At 41.8% G+C, this 16,203-nt stretch overlaps 1 protein-coding gene across 1 annotated transcript in view; it reads left to right on the top strand.

Annotated features, from left to right (window-relative positions):
- Positions 1 to 13,162, top strand: part of LOC133369969 (NAD(P) transhydrogenase, mitochondrial-like) — an 86,298-nt gene extending 73,136 nt beyond the window's left edge. Inside the window, exons 17-22 of the mRNA XM_061595819.1 lie at positions 458 to 637; positions 2,881 to 3,040; positions 4,096 to 4,177; positions 6,273 to 6,391; positions 10,013 to 10,128; positions 11,916 to 13,162. Coding sequence (XP_061451803.1) covers positions 458 to 637; positions 2,881 to 3,040; positions 4,096 to 4,177; positions 6,273 to 6,391; positions 10,013 to 10,128; positions 11,916 to 12,068 — 810 coding nt within the window. The 3' untranslated portion in view covers positions 12,069 to 13,162. The remainder of the gene's footprint in view (positions 1 to 457; positions 638 to 2,880; positions 3,041 to 4,095; positions 4,178 to 6,272; positions 6,392 to 10,012; positions 10,129 to 11,915) is intronic.
- Positions 13,163 to 16,203: the final 3,041 nt, after the last annotated feature.

Raw genomic sequence — 16,203 nt, 5'->3', positions numbered from 1 at the left:
CTGGACTACCATTCTCAAAATTCCTGGCCATCGGCCATGCTGGCTGGGGCTGATGGGAGTTGTAGTCCAGCAACATCTGGGGATCCAATGGTTGGGAAAGGCTGGTTTTGGTGCTCAGGAACACTGCTGGACTACAACCCCTGTCATCTCTGGTCACTGGCCATGCTTGCAGAGGCTCATGGGAGTTGTCATTCGGCTGTATCTGGAGGGGTAAAGGTTCCCCACACCTGGGATAGAGTGAAATGTCAGTTTTCATTTTAATTACTTAAAAGTACAGGCCATATGTGTGACTCCAGGCTTTTTCCATCTCTGTGCTTCACCTGTTCTTGATGATGAAATTCCCACTTGTTTTCTTCCTCCCTTTTTCCTTTTAATGCGGCTCTTAAACACTGGGCTGTTACTTAAACATCACACACGTTTGGCTCTCCTTCCCTCTGGTGTTGCGTGAAAATGGCAGGGAGTAACGCTGACGGCAGCTATTGGTGGAGCAGATATGCCTGTGGTGATCACTGTGCTCAACAGCTACTCCGGATGGGCTTTGTGCGCAGAAGGATTTCTTCTTGAAAACAACCTGATGACCATTGTGGGAGCCTTGATCGGTTCTTCTGGAGCGATCCTATCTTACATCATGTGTGTGGTAAGATGATCATAGGAGCACTGCAGCTGGTTGCCCCCCCCCTTGAACAAGGGTATAATTTATTCTGTAGGAGATATTCCATGGCTATCCCATGTTATCAAGTGGCTAGGAGGTTTCAGGGAGGCAGCCGCTTTACGGTCAATTTCCTTATGAAGAGAGAGAGTACAGGAGATTTATGATGGGCTTGTTTGTTTTGCAGTTTGGTTTTTCATTATTTACAAATATACAAATTGAGGAGGTGAAGCCGGCAAGCCTCCAGGCAGACAGTGCTGAATCTTTAAACCAGTATCAGTTCCCCCAAAGCAAACAACATCTCCTTGAAGCTCCATCCCAGTCAACTGCAGAATCTCAGACTTCTATCTCCTTTCCTGGCAATGATCAAACTTCCAACCTTTTTCTCTCATTTGCACATACTGACAGGACATTTGTCTTGGCCTTCACCTTGGCCATGGGTTTAGTTATTCAGCATCTCAAGGAGTCTTAAACCCCTTACATTTTTGGAAGCCAGATCCCAGCAGGGTCCCTATGTCTCCAGCATCCTATGAGCCAATTAACGTGAAAGGGGAATGTGTTAGCCAATGAAAAGAGTATTCTAACTTGTTTCCTTGTTGTTTCCTGCTGATTGGAGTCAATCAGAGCAAAAGGAGTTCCTATTAGTTCCTACTTCAAAAAGCCAAGTTATGGAGATTGAGAATTCTGTAATTGCAGAAGAAGAGACAATGCGATGTAGCTGTAAGAAAGGCAAATGTTATTTTAGGCTGCATGAACAGAAGTATAGTTTCCAAATCGCATGAAGTACTAGTTCCCCTCTATTTGGCACTGGTTAGGCCTCATCTTGAGCACTGTGTCCAGTTGTGGACACCCCACTTTAAGAAGGATGCAAACACAACAGGTTCAGAGAAGGGCAACAAGGATGTTCAGGGGACTGGAAACAAAGCCCTATAAGTAGAGCCTGAAGGAACTGGGCATGTTTAGCCTTGAGAAGGGAAAACTGAGGGCAGATATGAGAGCATTCTTCAAGTACTTCAAAGGTTGTCACACACAGGAGAGCCAGAGTCGCCTCTTGATCATCCCAGAGTGCAGGACATGGAATAAAGGGCTCAAGTTACAGGAAGCCAGATTTTGGCTGAACATCAGGAAAAACTTCCTGTTAGAGTGGTATGGCAATGGAACCAATTACCTAGGGAGATGGTGGGCTCTCCATCACTGGAGGCATTCAAGAGGCAGCTGGATAGCCACCTGTTGGATATGCTTTGAGTTGGATTTCTGCATTGAGCAGTGGGTTGGACTCGATGGCCTTGATAGCTCTTCCAACTCTACGATTCAATGATTTTATGATCTACATCACCAAGTAGTTTTGGTAGCAGAGGGAGATAAATGTGTAGATGCTGAACTCAATAATTCAAGCAATATCTCTGACAGTGAGAAAGAACTATCAAATGGTGACAGTGACAGAGAAGCAGAAAGCAGTGTTCAAGCCTGGCCAGATTATTCTAGAATCTTAGAAGAGAGCATGCGGCTGTGACTGTTAGGAAGGAACCCTGCACTTCTGATTTTGCCCCTACACTACTGATTCCTTGGCTGACAGAAATGTATCATGCCTTCCTAGCAATACAATGTCAACCAGCTGTAATGACCCATTAAAGAAGGGGTGGAGAACCTGTGGCCCTCTAAATGTTCCTGAGCTACAACTCCCACCATCTCTGACAATTGGCCTTACTGGCTGGGGTTGATGGGATTTGGAGTCCAACAATATCTGGAGGGCCACAGGTTCCTCACACCTACATTAGTTAATACTTATAGCTTAGGTATTAACTGAGCAGGCTGTGGGCAGACATAGAGTTTAACAGTGGTTTGCTTTCTTTGTCCATGGATAAGCATTCTGACTGAAAACCCAAACCATAATTAACCACAAACCAGGATTAGGAAACTACAGATTTAAAAACAATGGGTTGTATCCAACTACATTATACTCAGAGTAGACCCACTGAAATTAATGGGTCTAAATTACTTGTATCCCTTGATTTCATTGGGTCTACTCTGAGTAGGACTAATGTTAGCTACAACCCAAGAGCTTGAATTAACCATGTTTTAAGCATTCTATCTGCATTGAGTAAAGCAAGGGTTAAAATAGCTTCCCTGCCTCCCCATTCACCCAAGGTGGCAAGCAGATCTCACTAATGTCTTTTGTTAGACCGGAAGTTGTTAGCTTTCTGTTAACACATGTTTTACGCTTTGCCCAGGCCATGAACCGATCTTTGCCAAATGTCATTTTGGGAGGATATGGTACAACATCTACAGCTGGAGGGAAGCCCATGGAAATAGTTGGAACACACACTGAAACGGGAATTGATCAAACTATTGAAATGATAAAGGAAGCTAACTCGATTATCATTACACCCGGTAAGAGTTTAACAATGTTTTATTAAACTGTGTAGTAGTCATGCACATGGGCTAAAATATATATATTATTGCCCTCGAGGTGCTATCCTGCTATAAACTGTGCAGTTCCATATATCCAAATTAATTTCCCCACTTGACAAAGAACTTTTCACTATGTGGAGTCCAAAGGTAAACAATCTTTGATTATCCATTTGTTAACGCAAATTCTGTTAGTCACATCAAGCTCTGCTGACTTCTGTGCCTCAGCTGACACAATAGCAGTCCATGAGGTGAGGATGGTTGGACAGCTTAATGGTCAAGGCTGAGAACGGAACTTCAGTTGGGTGCTGAGACAAGCAACTGTTTGACCTGGAATGAATATATAATGTCACCAACAGGAAATGTCCTTTTCTAGAACTGTGAGAAAGAGACATGGAGAAATCAAGAGATGACAGAAGATTCTGTTTACTGCTAGATGGAGAAGGTTCTGAAGCAGACCAGAGTTTAACTTCTCTTCCTTTTCCACCTTAGGAAAAAAACAGGAGGTGAACAGGAGTGTAGTTGTCTGAGGCAGAGCTTGGAAAAGTTACTTTTTTTGAACTACAACTCCCATCAGCCCCAGCCAGCATGGCCACTGGATTGGGCTAATGGGAGTTGTAGTTCAAAAAAGTAACTTTTCCAAGCTCTGGTCTGAGGTCTCGGGGGGGGGGTGTCTTAGGCTGGGCCTGGCAACCAAGAGGTCTTCTGTATCTTTAAAAGTTGTGCAGGGGGAAGGGAGAATTCCACCTTGTGGTTTTTCCCATTACAGGGTTGCAAGAACACCTGCACTTGGCTGACTTTCTCTTCTCCTAAAGATACAGGATCAGTCTCAGGCCATGGACCTGGCAACCCTACCCCTCACGGAGCTGCAGTTCCCAGCACCCTTAACAAACAACAGTTCCTAGGATTCTTTGCGGGAAGCCATGTGGTTTAAACATATGCAGCCCCAGTTACATGCACTTTGAGATGGGAATGAAGTCCTGGGGAGGTTTTAAGCAAAGGCTTAAGCTCTGACTTTTTGTCTCTCCTCATTGCAGGTTGGGGCCTTTGTGCAGCCAAAGCTCAGTATCCCATTGCAGACATGGTGAAAATGCTTAATGAACAAGGAAAGAGAGTCAGGCGAGTATGCTGCCTATAATGCAACCCCAACACTTTCCAAGAGGGATCCTACTACCTGGCTTAAAAATGCAAACCTGGGACTTAGGAAGCTGCCTTATATTGAGTCAGATCATCAGTCCATTTAGCCCAGTATTGTTAACACTGTCTGGCAGCAACTCTCCAGGGTTCCAGCCCTACTTGGAACCAGAGCTTGGAAAAGTTACTTTTTTGAACTACAACTCCCATCAGCCCCAGCCAGCATGGCCACTGGATAGGACTGATGGGAGTTGTAATTCAAAAAAGTAACTTTTCCAAGCTCTGCCTGGAACCACCAGAAGTTGGACCTGGATGCTTTTGCATGTAAAGCATGTTCTTATACTGCTGAGCAATGGCTTTTCTTGTCATGACAGTGTTGTAGTTGCCAAAAATATGCAAGCAGTCTGATTCAAAGAACATATGCTTTGTGACAGGAAACAATAACAATAATAATTATGCCATACGACAATGCTCAAGATTTCAGTTTGGATGGAGCCCTGCTAGAAATGGAAGGATCTGTCAGTTTCTCTCTCTTAAATTCAGTTTCTATATTTCTGCAGCAATTTGCAAAATTTTTTTTAAATCCTTCATGTTTTAGTGTGAAATTCTCCTATAAAAACACATTTTTGTATGCCATTTTAACTAATGTACACATTTTTGCAAGCAATTTCTCCAAATATAATGCATTTTTATGTTTTCACTAATATATTCATTTTTATGCACATTTCCCCCCAATATATGCATTTTTGTAAACATTGGTTGGAGGACTGCATGGCAAAATTTAGATACATTTGAATTTTGAAAGATGACTGTTTCGGTTCTCATAATGTTTCGGAATGCACAGATTTTATACATTCAGCTTTCAATGTGAACTGACTCAAATTTCTCCCCCATCCCTAGGCCCTACTGTGTTAATCTAGCTGCATTCTTGAGGCTAGCATCCTCATTGGCATCTTCTCTTGAATGGAATGTGAGCGTAGACCAGCCTTTCCCAACCAGTGTGCCTCCAGATGTTGTTGAACCACAACTCCCATCTTTCCTGACGGTTGGCAACGCTGGCTGAGGCTGATGGGAGCTGTGGTCCAACAACATCTGGAGGCACACTGGTTGGGAAAGGCTGGCGTAGACAATGGCAGCTGCAGTAGCCAAGGATGCACATGGGAGAGCCAATAAATGTAGTGGTTTAGGTGCAAGCTAGACTTGAAGCAGTTGTGCAACTGGCTTTTAAAATGAGGGCTGTGCTGATCTAGATTGGGACCATGGTTGCATGTGTAGGGGAGGGCTCACTGTAATAGCATCTATGAGAGTTTCCTTCCTGATGGAGAGCAGCTGTGGAAAATGCAGTCTGGGCAAGGTCCATGGCAGAGCAAGGGGTTGAAGCCTCTCTCCCTCCATACCATTGTCCCAATCTCGATTATACCCCACACCCACCCTAGTGGATAGTATTCACTTAAAAACAATCACTCAGAGGTGAGTTGCATAATGGTTATCACATCCAGTTTGAGTTCTGGACTTGGATGGCAAATGTGGATTTGAATCTATGCTCAGCTATGAATCTCGGTAGGAGCAATCGAGAGCCAGTGCGGTGTAGTGGTTAAGGTGTTGGACTGCGACCTGGGAGACCAGGGTTTGAATCCCCACACAGCCATGAAGCTCACTGGGTGACCTTGGGCCAGTCACTGCCTCTCAGCCTCAGAGGGAGGCAATGGTAAACCCCATCTGAATACCGCTTACCATGAAAACCCTATTCATAGGGTCGCCAGAAGTCAGGATCGACTTGAAGGCAGTACATCATCATCAGGAGCAATTGGACCAGTAACCCTTTCTCTCTCTGCCTGGCCTGCCTCATAGATACCAACCCTTTGTTCCAAGATCACCCATTAAAATTCCCCTTCTTGAACGCTGGCTGCCTTTGCTCACCCACCCTCTCTTATTGCAACTGGTTCCATCAGGAGGTAGGCAAGCACTAGAACTGGCCTGCCTCCACCTGCGTAGCATTGCTGACATTTATCAGTTCCTTTTTATTAGTTCAGTATGTCTTGGATGTGAAGGGACTGTTTTTCTCTTTCTTTGTTGCCAGATTTGGCATCCATCCGGTTGCAGGCCGCATGCCAGGGCAGCTGAACGTTCTGTTGGCAGAAGCTGGCGTTCCTTATGACGTTGTGCTGGAAATGGATGAAATAAATGAAGATTTCCCAGGTAAAGAATGAGGGTAGAGAACGGCAGGCAGTGGTGTGTGTGTGTAAATAAATAATGGCTTATCTTTTATTTAAACCATGCTGAGAATGTTAGTTGTATTGTCTGGTTATGAATTTCAGTTAAAGAATAATCATTCTGTCTCAAGTGGTATTTTGGTAGATAATGGAGCTTATAGTAACAATTCTTTAGGCCACATCCGCACCATACATGTATTTATTTGTTTATTTATTTGTTGTACTTATATACCGCCCCATAGCCAAAGTTCTCTGGGCGGTTTACAGTAACTAAAAACATGAAATATACAAATTATTCCACTTTAAACAGGCATGACTTCCCCCAAAGAATCCTGGGAAGCATAGTTTGTTAAGGGTGCTGAGAGTTAGGAGACCCCTATTCCCCTCTCAGAACCACAATTGCTTGGTTCAGAGTTCCTTGGGAAGAGGGACTGATTGTCAAACCACTCTGGGAATTGTAACTCTGTGAGGGGAATAGGGGTCTCCTAACAATTCTCAGCACCCTTAACAAGCTACACTTCCCAGGATTCTTTGGAGGAAGCTATGACTGTTTACAGTGGAATGACAGTGCTTTAAATATATGGTGTCAATATGGTCTAAAAGATGCAGAACTGATAAGACCAAAGTTTCATACAGTTCATAGAAAAGCCAGCTTGTATATCTGACATTAAATTAATAAATAACCAAGTGTTTGTTCTAGATTCTAGAGTCTAGAATGAATAAAAACAAATGAATTCTCAACCACCGCCACTGCAATCAAATGCATGCTTATATTCTTTCAGCAATATGAAAAGAGAAATAGACATTTGATTTTGTGAATATGATTCATGCATTATCATGAATAACACGGGAACCACTACTATGTGACCTGGTCCTATGCTGCACCAATAATGTCATAAGAACATAATATAAGCTTGGCTAGATTACATCAAAGATCCATGTATGTATTCTGCTTCCAGCCATGGCCAACCAAATGTCTCCAAGCCAGAGTTGGGGAACTTGTGGCCTTTAGGTATGGTTGGACTCCAACTCCCATCAGTCCCAGCCAGCCTGACCAGTGGCCAGAGAAGATAAGAATTGTAGTCCAGCACCATCTAGAGGGCCACAAGTTATCCACTTCTCTTTCTTTCAGTGCTTGCTTTCCAACAGAACATAAAGGCATCAACCCTTCATTGTAGTGTTTTCTTGAAAGTCAGGATCATTCAGACCACGTTATTCCTGATCTCTATGTATGGATGTGAAAGTTGGACAGTGAAAAAAGCAGACGAGAAAAATCAACTCCTTTGAAATGTGGTGTTGGAGGAGAGCTTTGTGCATACCATGGACTGTGAAAAAGACAAATAATTGGGTGTTAGAACAAACTAAACCAGAACTATCCCTAGGAGCTAAAATGATGAAACTGAGGTTATCATACTTTGGACACATCATGAGAAGACATGATTCACTAGAAAAGACAATAGTGCTTGGTAAAACAGCAGGGAGTAGAAAAAGAGGAAGGCCAAACAAGAGATGGATTGATTCCATAAAGGAAGCCACAGACCTGAACTTACAATATCTGAACAGGGTGGTTTGTGACAGATGCTGTTGGAGGTCACTGATTCATAAGGTCGCCATAAGTCGTAAATCGACTTGAAGGCACATAACAACAACACGGAGTGGACAGATTGCATGGCTGCTTTAGGCCGTGTTGCTTTTCCTGCAGGATGTCAGCACTGACATAGGAACTAATCTCATAATCTGTCTAACAAAATGTTTCCTGTGTTCAGACATTCCTTGTGCAGCATGGGAATGAACCACACAGAGAAGATGCTCCTCATGCCACAATTGTAATGCGTTGGATCAGGCATTATTGAAAAATTATAGAGGCTTTTCAGAAGCCCTTGGCTTTGCAGTTTTAATTCCTCTCAGGATAGTCACTTCCAATTGTAGTGGGCCTGCTGCTGCTGCGTGAGAACTGTCTTGCCCCCTTTCCCCTAAACTACCTAGCCTTGCTTCTCTTGCCTTGTCTCCCATCCTCCCCTGCCTGCTGCTGTAGAAGCTACCAAGGCATCAACCCCAGCAAGACCCATATCAGCCTAGACCAGCTGCACACCTGAAAGCTACCCCCCCCAGTATACTGCCGTTTTTTCAAGCTTGTGCCAATGTTACTGGGCCATATTCTAAACAACAGATTTGTAGAGGGCTACTCTGGAAAGAAGTTCTGTTGTGTAGTGTATTTTCTTAGCTGACTTCAGAGGCAGTCTGCTTCCCCAGACTTTCTATTAGAGGATGAGTTGAGAGGCAAGAGTCTTTTGATGTTTCTTTGGGAGGTCAAGTTTTATAGCTAAATGATAGATTCACGATGATGCTGGATGAGAATTAAATGATCAAGCTAACAATCCACCTATGAATCAGCAGCTTATAGCCGTCAAGTTGATACTCCAGCCAGTCTCCAGCATAAAATCTCTTTAAGCGGTAAGAGCAGCAGAATGTGTATGGGAATCAGAATGCATCCAAGAAGAGAGGCGAAAAGGAATGTTTAAAGATTGCTTGAAAGTCATTACAAGCCCCTGTCTTAAAATCAATGTTTTAAAAGAAAAGACCTTTTTCTCTTTGAATTCCGGGTGATAAGAAATTATTAATGTTTTCCCTATAGAAATTGACCTCACCCCAATTAGACAGTTCCTTCACCAGCATCATCATTATATATGACAATAACTTCAGGAGGAGTTGTGAACCTTGGGTCTCATGCTTCTTACCACCATTGTTGGGTTAGTTAATTATAAGCGCATTCTCATTATGAGAACATTGCTTCTTTGGAGGTGGGCATGATGTTAAATTCAGAGTCCTCTTTCTAGTCTAAAAGAATACTCTTTTTAATCTATCAGTCTATCAGGTTCATTGTTAGCCCTTCATTCAAGGAACTGTGAGATTGGCTAGGCCAGCATGGTGGAGACCATCATCATGTAGATGATATAACATATGATCCAGGCACTCAGGAGAATGGCCAATTTGTGCTAATTCCTCTAATTTCTTGTCTGAGGAAGAGAAATCATATGTATAAGATTTCCATGCAATTGAGCATCAGCATGGACTGACATATCTTAAAATATTTGCATAGTGGAGGAAAAGAGGGTGCATCCAGAAAGCCCCAGTAGGTTGTGTGAATAAACAAGGGCTCCAGCTGACATAGGGTCACCCATGGAGTCTCATGTGTGATGCATGTATAAAAAAATCCTCATTAAAATTCTTCAGTATTTTAGTTCAAATTTCTCCTAAGAAACACATTTATGTATGCAGTATTGACTAACGTAGGCATTTTTGCAAGCAGTTTGTCCTAATATAATGCATATTTGTTTGTTATTTTCAGTAATATATTATTTTTATGCTCACTTTCCCCTAATATATGCATTTTTGTCAACATTGTTTGCTTGGAAAACTGCATCACAAAATGCAGGTAAATGCAAATTTCAAAGGATGGCTGTGTTTCAGTTTTCAGGTTGTTTCTGAAAGTGCAAATTTGATAGAATTTCTCCCCCGTCCCGATTTGAAAGTGCGGACAAAAGACAGTAGCTTTTTCAAGTGTTTGAAGTAATGGTTTTGTGATGAGTTTTCCTCTGTCTCTCAGACACAGACCTGACTTTGGTAATTGGTGCCAATGACACTGTGAACTCTGCAGCACAGGAAGATCCAAATTCAATTATAGCTGGTATGCCTGTATTGGAGGTCTGGAAATCTAAGCAAGTAAGTAATCACAGGAAACTGATTGCCTTTTGTGAATGATGGCCTCATTTGGAGTTTTCTCTGCAGCAGGACGAATGATAGCTAGTATGAAATACAAACTGGTAGGGAACCGTAATGAAAGATGCACGTAGTGAGACCAATTTCTGTGATTCCAGCTGAGAAGTCAGTAAAATCCCTTGATGGCCATAAGACTCGATCCTTTAAGTTATTGTTCCAGCAAATAAATGGGTAGGAAAGGGCATAGAACATAGGAAGCTGCCTTATACTGAATCAGACCCATTGGACCATGTAGCTCAGTATTGTCTACACTGACTGGCAGCAGCTCTCCAGGATTTCAGGGAGGGTTCTCTCCCAGCCCCACCTAGGGATTGAATCTGGGACCTTCTGCATGCAAGGAGATGCGCTACCAAGAAGCCATAGCCCTTCCCCATAAATGGGTGTGAGGAAACTGTTATGAGCTTGTGGTATTTACCTTGGCATTCAAATTACTTACAAGAAACTATGATGATATGGTTTGGTCAGACATGTTGTTTGAGGGCATACATGGAATCAAGTGGTAAAGCTTCATTTATGGGTCCGTGTTGTATATCTGAATACTTCTCCATAAAGGGGTGGGGGATTCCTTGCATGTTGGAAGCTAGCATGTGAAGAAGGATGTTGTTTTTCTACATGCAGGAAATTTTGTGTGTGAGTGGAATCATATATGACATCCCCCCACCTTTAGGCTGAAGTGGTAACGTTTAAGGAAAGCTTTGCTACTTGATTCTGTTGAATGCATAATATACTGGAGCTTAAGTATAGCACTCATGATGTTATGCTGCCATTCAGTCTCCATTGCTCTTCCACAAGGCAGGGACATCTTTTGAGCTATGCAATAAAAGGGTTGGATTTTCTATAATGTTACTTCTACTCAGAGTAGACCCATAAAAATTAAAAGACATGATTAACAGGCTATTGCCTGCAGGAAGTAAGATGTTGTATTTCAGGGATGCGGAACCTGGATCTTTGGCTGATCCAGAAGGGCTATTCTTATGTTAAGAATATGTGGTAATAGCCTTTTGCTAAGAAGTAGGGACTGAAAGATGGTATTATTATTATTATTATTATTATTATTTCAATTTATATACCGCCCTTAGCAGAATAGCTCTCAGGGCGGTGAACAAACAAGATAAAATACAATATATCATAATAAAAATCATAAAAACATATACAAGCAAACAACAAAAAACACTACAAAAACACAATACGACAAAAATTAAAAATACGGATTAAAAGATTAAAATGGTTAAGAAAATTAAAATGCCTGGGAAAATAAAAAGGTCTTTACCTGGCGCCGAAAAGATAAAAGTGTAGGCGCCAGGCGTACCTCTTCGGGGAGGCTGTTCCACAACTCAGGGGCCACCACAGAAAAGGCCCTAGATCTAGTAACCACCCTCCGGGCTTCCCGATGGGTTGGTACCCGGAGGAGGGCCTTAGATTCTGAACGAAGTGAACGGGTAGGTTGGTATATGAGTCCAATAGGCTCTTCTGCTTTGCTTGCTATTTATGCCCAGTTAAAAAATGGATAGCTTTCCACCACAGGTGATCTTCCTTGCCATTTACATGGCTAAAGCTTTAAGGCAGTTCAGTTCACAGCCGTATGCTGCAATATTCCAGTCTCTTAAGTGCTTGAATAGCCACTTTTAGGAAGTTGGATCATGTTGAGCTGACAACTTCAACCATATGATTTTAAAGTACAATATGATTGATTGAGTAACTCTTTCCCTGCTGCCATTTTGTTTCACCAGGTCATTGTCATGAAACGCACCCTGGGAGTTGGGTATGCTGCAGTCGACAACCCCATTTTTTACAAGCCCAATACCGCAATGCTGCTTGGTGACGCCAAGAAAACCTGTGATGCTTTACAAGCCAAAATTAGGGAATCTTATTATACCCATTAGTGTTCCCAGGTTTGTATAAAAACATAGGGCTCCAGCCACCCAACTATAAGCACTGTTAAGTACCATTAATTTCATTGGTTGAGTTTATTATTATTTACTTAAACCATTTTCACTTTGCTGTTCAGCCAAAAAAAGGCTCCTGGAGCAGCTTACAAAGGTCAGAAATGAGCCAACATTTTGAAATCAGTGGAACTTGAGAGCGTAACTTTAGCTGGATTGTGTCCATAATGTTTATTATTCAGGAAATAGTTTGGTGGTGGATGCAGTCTCTTATTTATATACAGCTATGTCAGACAGAAAGTTAAGAGACCCTAGCATATTGATCACAAGAGTTTTGTGGCTTCTGCGCTCTTGTGGATGAAAATGTAAATCTCTGTATTTAAAGAAATCATACTACGTCATTTGCAGTTGAGTTTATTTCTCAAACGTTGCAACGGTAGTTACATCACTTTAAGTAATCCAAGGCAGATGAAAGAGATGAGCAAATTCGGATGTTGCGAAGCACCACTGGGTGCCAGCCCAGAGGGAGAATATGGAAGGAGATGCGGACAGGACCTAGGACTTGTCAGCAGCTTATTTCAGGGAGTTATGGCTTGGTCTGCTACCCTCCGATCTCTCCTCAAAGTGACCTTGTAAAACTAGTTGGTGAAGTCAGCAGTCCAAATAGTCACTAGCTTTTATTGTACTTCTGTTTATATCAGTCTCTGTTCCTCTCCCACTGTCAGTCAGTTGGATAAGACCTTGAGGAATACTCCTGTGGGGATGGTAGCTATGATAAAAATGAATGTTATGGTGGACTGAATAACAAGCCTTCTCTGCTCCTTTCCAATGTTCTTCCCCCTTCTTTTTTTCACCTGCCCCAAACTGGAAAAATAGCAGCTTCTGAAATTAAGGAAAACCTCTGGAGCTGCAAGGGATTGCTGCTGGTATGGTTCTCATATCCATGAATGCAAGCAGTTTAAGTGCCCACAAGAGGATCTTTGAATCCTGGATCTCATGGAGGGGGAAGTTAAATTGTAATACACAACAAAAGTGAAACAGTTATTTATATAAACTTTTCTGTCTCTTTTACATTAAAAATGTTTTCAAAGAAATGTGATTTAAAAGAAAACAAATTATGTTTCTCTCCTTCTGGTTATTATAATACATCGGGTCAGGGTGTTGCTTTCGTGTGCATTTCTAGTGGGTGGATTCCTTTCCTTTTCAATTACAGCCCAGCAATCTTTTACAAAGTTTAGAGACTTTCCTGGGAAAAGTTCAAAGGAGTCCATGTTTAACAACACACAGAGATGAAAATGTCAGAGAGACAATCAAAATACAGTCACTGGGAATAGTATTAATCATTGTGCAAAGCCAAGATGCCCTTTTCTTGACAGCAATTAAAAAAAACCCCATGGGATAGTGAAAGCATTTGCTGTTGCAGTTTATTAGGGAGATGACTGCTAAAGATATTTCTTGCTGTAAAAACATTATACAAGTTTTGTTATAACATTAGGGGTTTAAGCAAGAGGACACAATCCAATGACACTTAAAGGCACTTCACTGTACATGCTGGATTGCAGCTGTGGCTACATGTCTAAATGGGGCTTATTCTACCCTGAACTTCTGAATCCTGTATTCTGGTATATCCCAACTACACAAATGTGTTAACACCAGCTGGTCAGCTCTGCACATCCATTTTTGTGCAAATAAAACTATTATTATTAAATTTATTACCCACCCTTCACTTGTAGGTCTCAGGGCAGGTCACAACAATATAAAATACATTGTTAGAAATGGTTTAAAACCAATTACAGTCACTACTACAGAGGGTCCCAAAATCTCTCACACACGTTAAAAGCCAGGATAAAGAGGTGCATATTCAGCTTATGATGAAAGTTGTACAGTGAAGGTGCCACACATCTCTGTGGGAATTCCACAGTTTAGGGGCCACCAGAGAATGTCCTCTCCCAGCCCCTCCCCATGAACTTCTGAGGGCAGTGGAATTACCAAGAGTGCCCCTTCTGCCAAGTTCAACACCCAAGAAAGTCTGTAAGGAAGGAGGTGGTCTGTCAGATATTTGGGGCTTTAAACACAAGCATGAGCACCTTGAATTTGGCTTGGAAACCAACTGACAACCAGTGCTGGATTGCTAAGGATACTGGGGCCCATAACACAAATGAGAAATAGGCTATCATCTTCTCCCTCACATAATCCTTGAAACTGCCTCATTCAACAAAACTGGCAGTAGATATAGGACAGAAGAAAGTACTTCTTCACACAAAGCACAATCAATTCCCTAAGTTAACTACCAACTTGCTATGAGGAGGGGCACTAGCTTAGATGGTTTTAAATGATTAGAGAACTTCAGGGACAACAGGTCTATCCACAGCTATGCATTAAGATACTTAAATGGAATGTCCACATAGAGCCAACTGTAGCAGCAGCATCTGATGGCAAATAGAGAGGTGGTTCCCATGCACTGCATATAAGCTTCCTCAAAACATCTTGCTTGCCCCTCATCTTGGCCATAGGACTCTGGAGTTGATGAATATTTAGTCTAATCCAGCAGAGCTCTCCTTATCGGCTACTCTAGTCTTGCATGTTTCAACAACACATCTCATCAGGGTTCAGTTTACCAAACACGAACGTCATAGGAAGTCCATCCGTTTTAAAAATGACTCTGGGAGGCTCTACTGCAACCCTATCAGTGTGTGGTAGATCACAGCAATAACTAGGAGCAGATGCCTTATGCAGTCTCAAATGTTTACTATTTAACTAGATTATATTAAATTATATAAAAAAGTAGAAGTGCAAGTTGGGGACTCAAAATCAAGCATTTCATGACTTCATTTTTAAAAAAATCAAAGCTCTTATATACAAGGAATTTAGAAACAAGATCTTGTTAAATTACTCCCCCCACCTCCTCTACCTGACTGTGGCTTCCATACCTTACAGTAAACCTTAAAGAGGGGAGTTAAAGGGCAGAGGAACTGGAATTCTAAGCACTATCACTTAATGAAACTTATGCATACCTCTAAACATCACAACTTCTCAGTTGAGGAAGATACACACTAGAATTGTTTCCAGAATCATATTTTTGCTTTTAGAGAAGTATCAGCAGAATATTTTAAGTAGCCCTGTAGCTTTTGATCAATTATACCCACTGAAAAGAGCTAAGTAGCTAGCGGTTAATAGAGCAAAGGTGTGTGTCTTTTAATCCACAACAGGTACTAGCAGTAAATGGGTTGTTCCAAAAAGGAAAAGATTGAGTATGGTTGGTCTTTTGGTAACTGTGAATTTGGCACATGGTCTTTAAGCAGATGTACATTGATAAGGGCAACCCCAGCATCTCCTACATTAAATGTGTTGGCATATCAAGTCTACAAAACCTCTTAATAAACAAGGGCTTTGGAAAGAGGGAGCACTTCTAACAAGTGTACTTCTGTTTTGATGCATTGTTTGTTGGGTGAAGGCAGACAAAGAAAAATAATTTAAAAGAGTTGTTTCCCCCCGACAGCTGCTCCTTAGCTGCTTCTTCCAATATGGGCTTCGCAGCCGATGCACAATATAATGCCCTTCTCTTGCTATGTGAGGTGCAGGGCTCCGGTGAAAAAGAACTATCTTTTTTGGAGTATTTCTCCTGGCAAATTTATTTCAGAATTCAGTAGGAAACCTTCATTTGCCAGAGCTGTTGACCTGAAATGGATGCACAACACCGTACTATTATATTACCAAAGCAATTTTACAGCTTAATTCAGACCAAAAGATGTTTACTATTGGCACCCTGCTGAATACATTAGCCTGGATTTTTTTTTTTGTCTACCAAAATATTGTTCCAATCATTTATAGTGAGCATCACCAGATTAAGTCATCCTTGAAGTGCACATTCCTAAGTGCACATTCCTATAGTGGAACAGATGAACTAAGTTTTACTATGTTTAAGAAGAGACTTCATGTTGTCATCTTTGCTGTTCGTTACAATCAGTAAACATTTCTATTTAGAGGCAATGGGCTCAGTTTGGTTTCAGGGAACACTCTCATAGCGGTCTACTGGAAACTCGCCTGAGATTATACATGGTGGGTTTGGATTCAGGTCTGAACTAAAATGGACAGGAATTTTCAGGATTCTTTTCAAAAAACTTCTCACCATCTG

This window comes from Rhineura floridana, chromosome 14, assembly GCF_030035675.1.
Source record: "Rhineura floridana isolate rRhiFlo1 chromosome 14, rRhiFlo1.hap2, whole genome shotgun sequence".
Lineage (NCBI taxonomy): Eukaryota > Metazoa > Chordata > Lepidosauria > Squamata > Rhineuridae > Rhineura > Rhineura floridana.
This window is presented reverse-complemented; position numbering and strand designations above follow the sequence as displayed.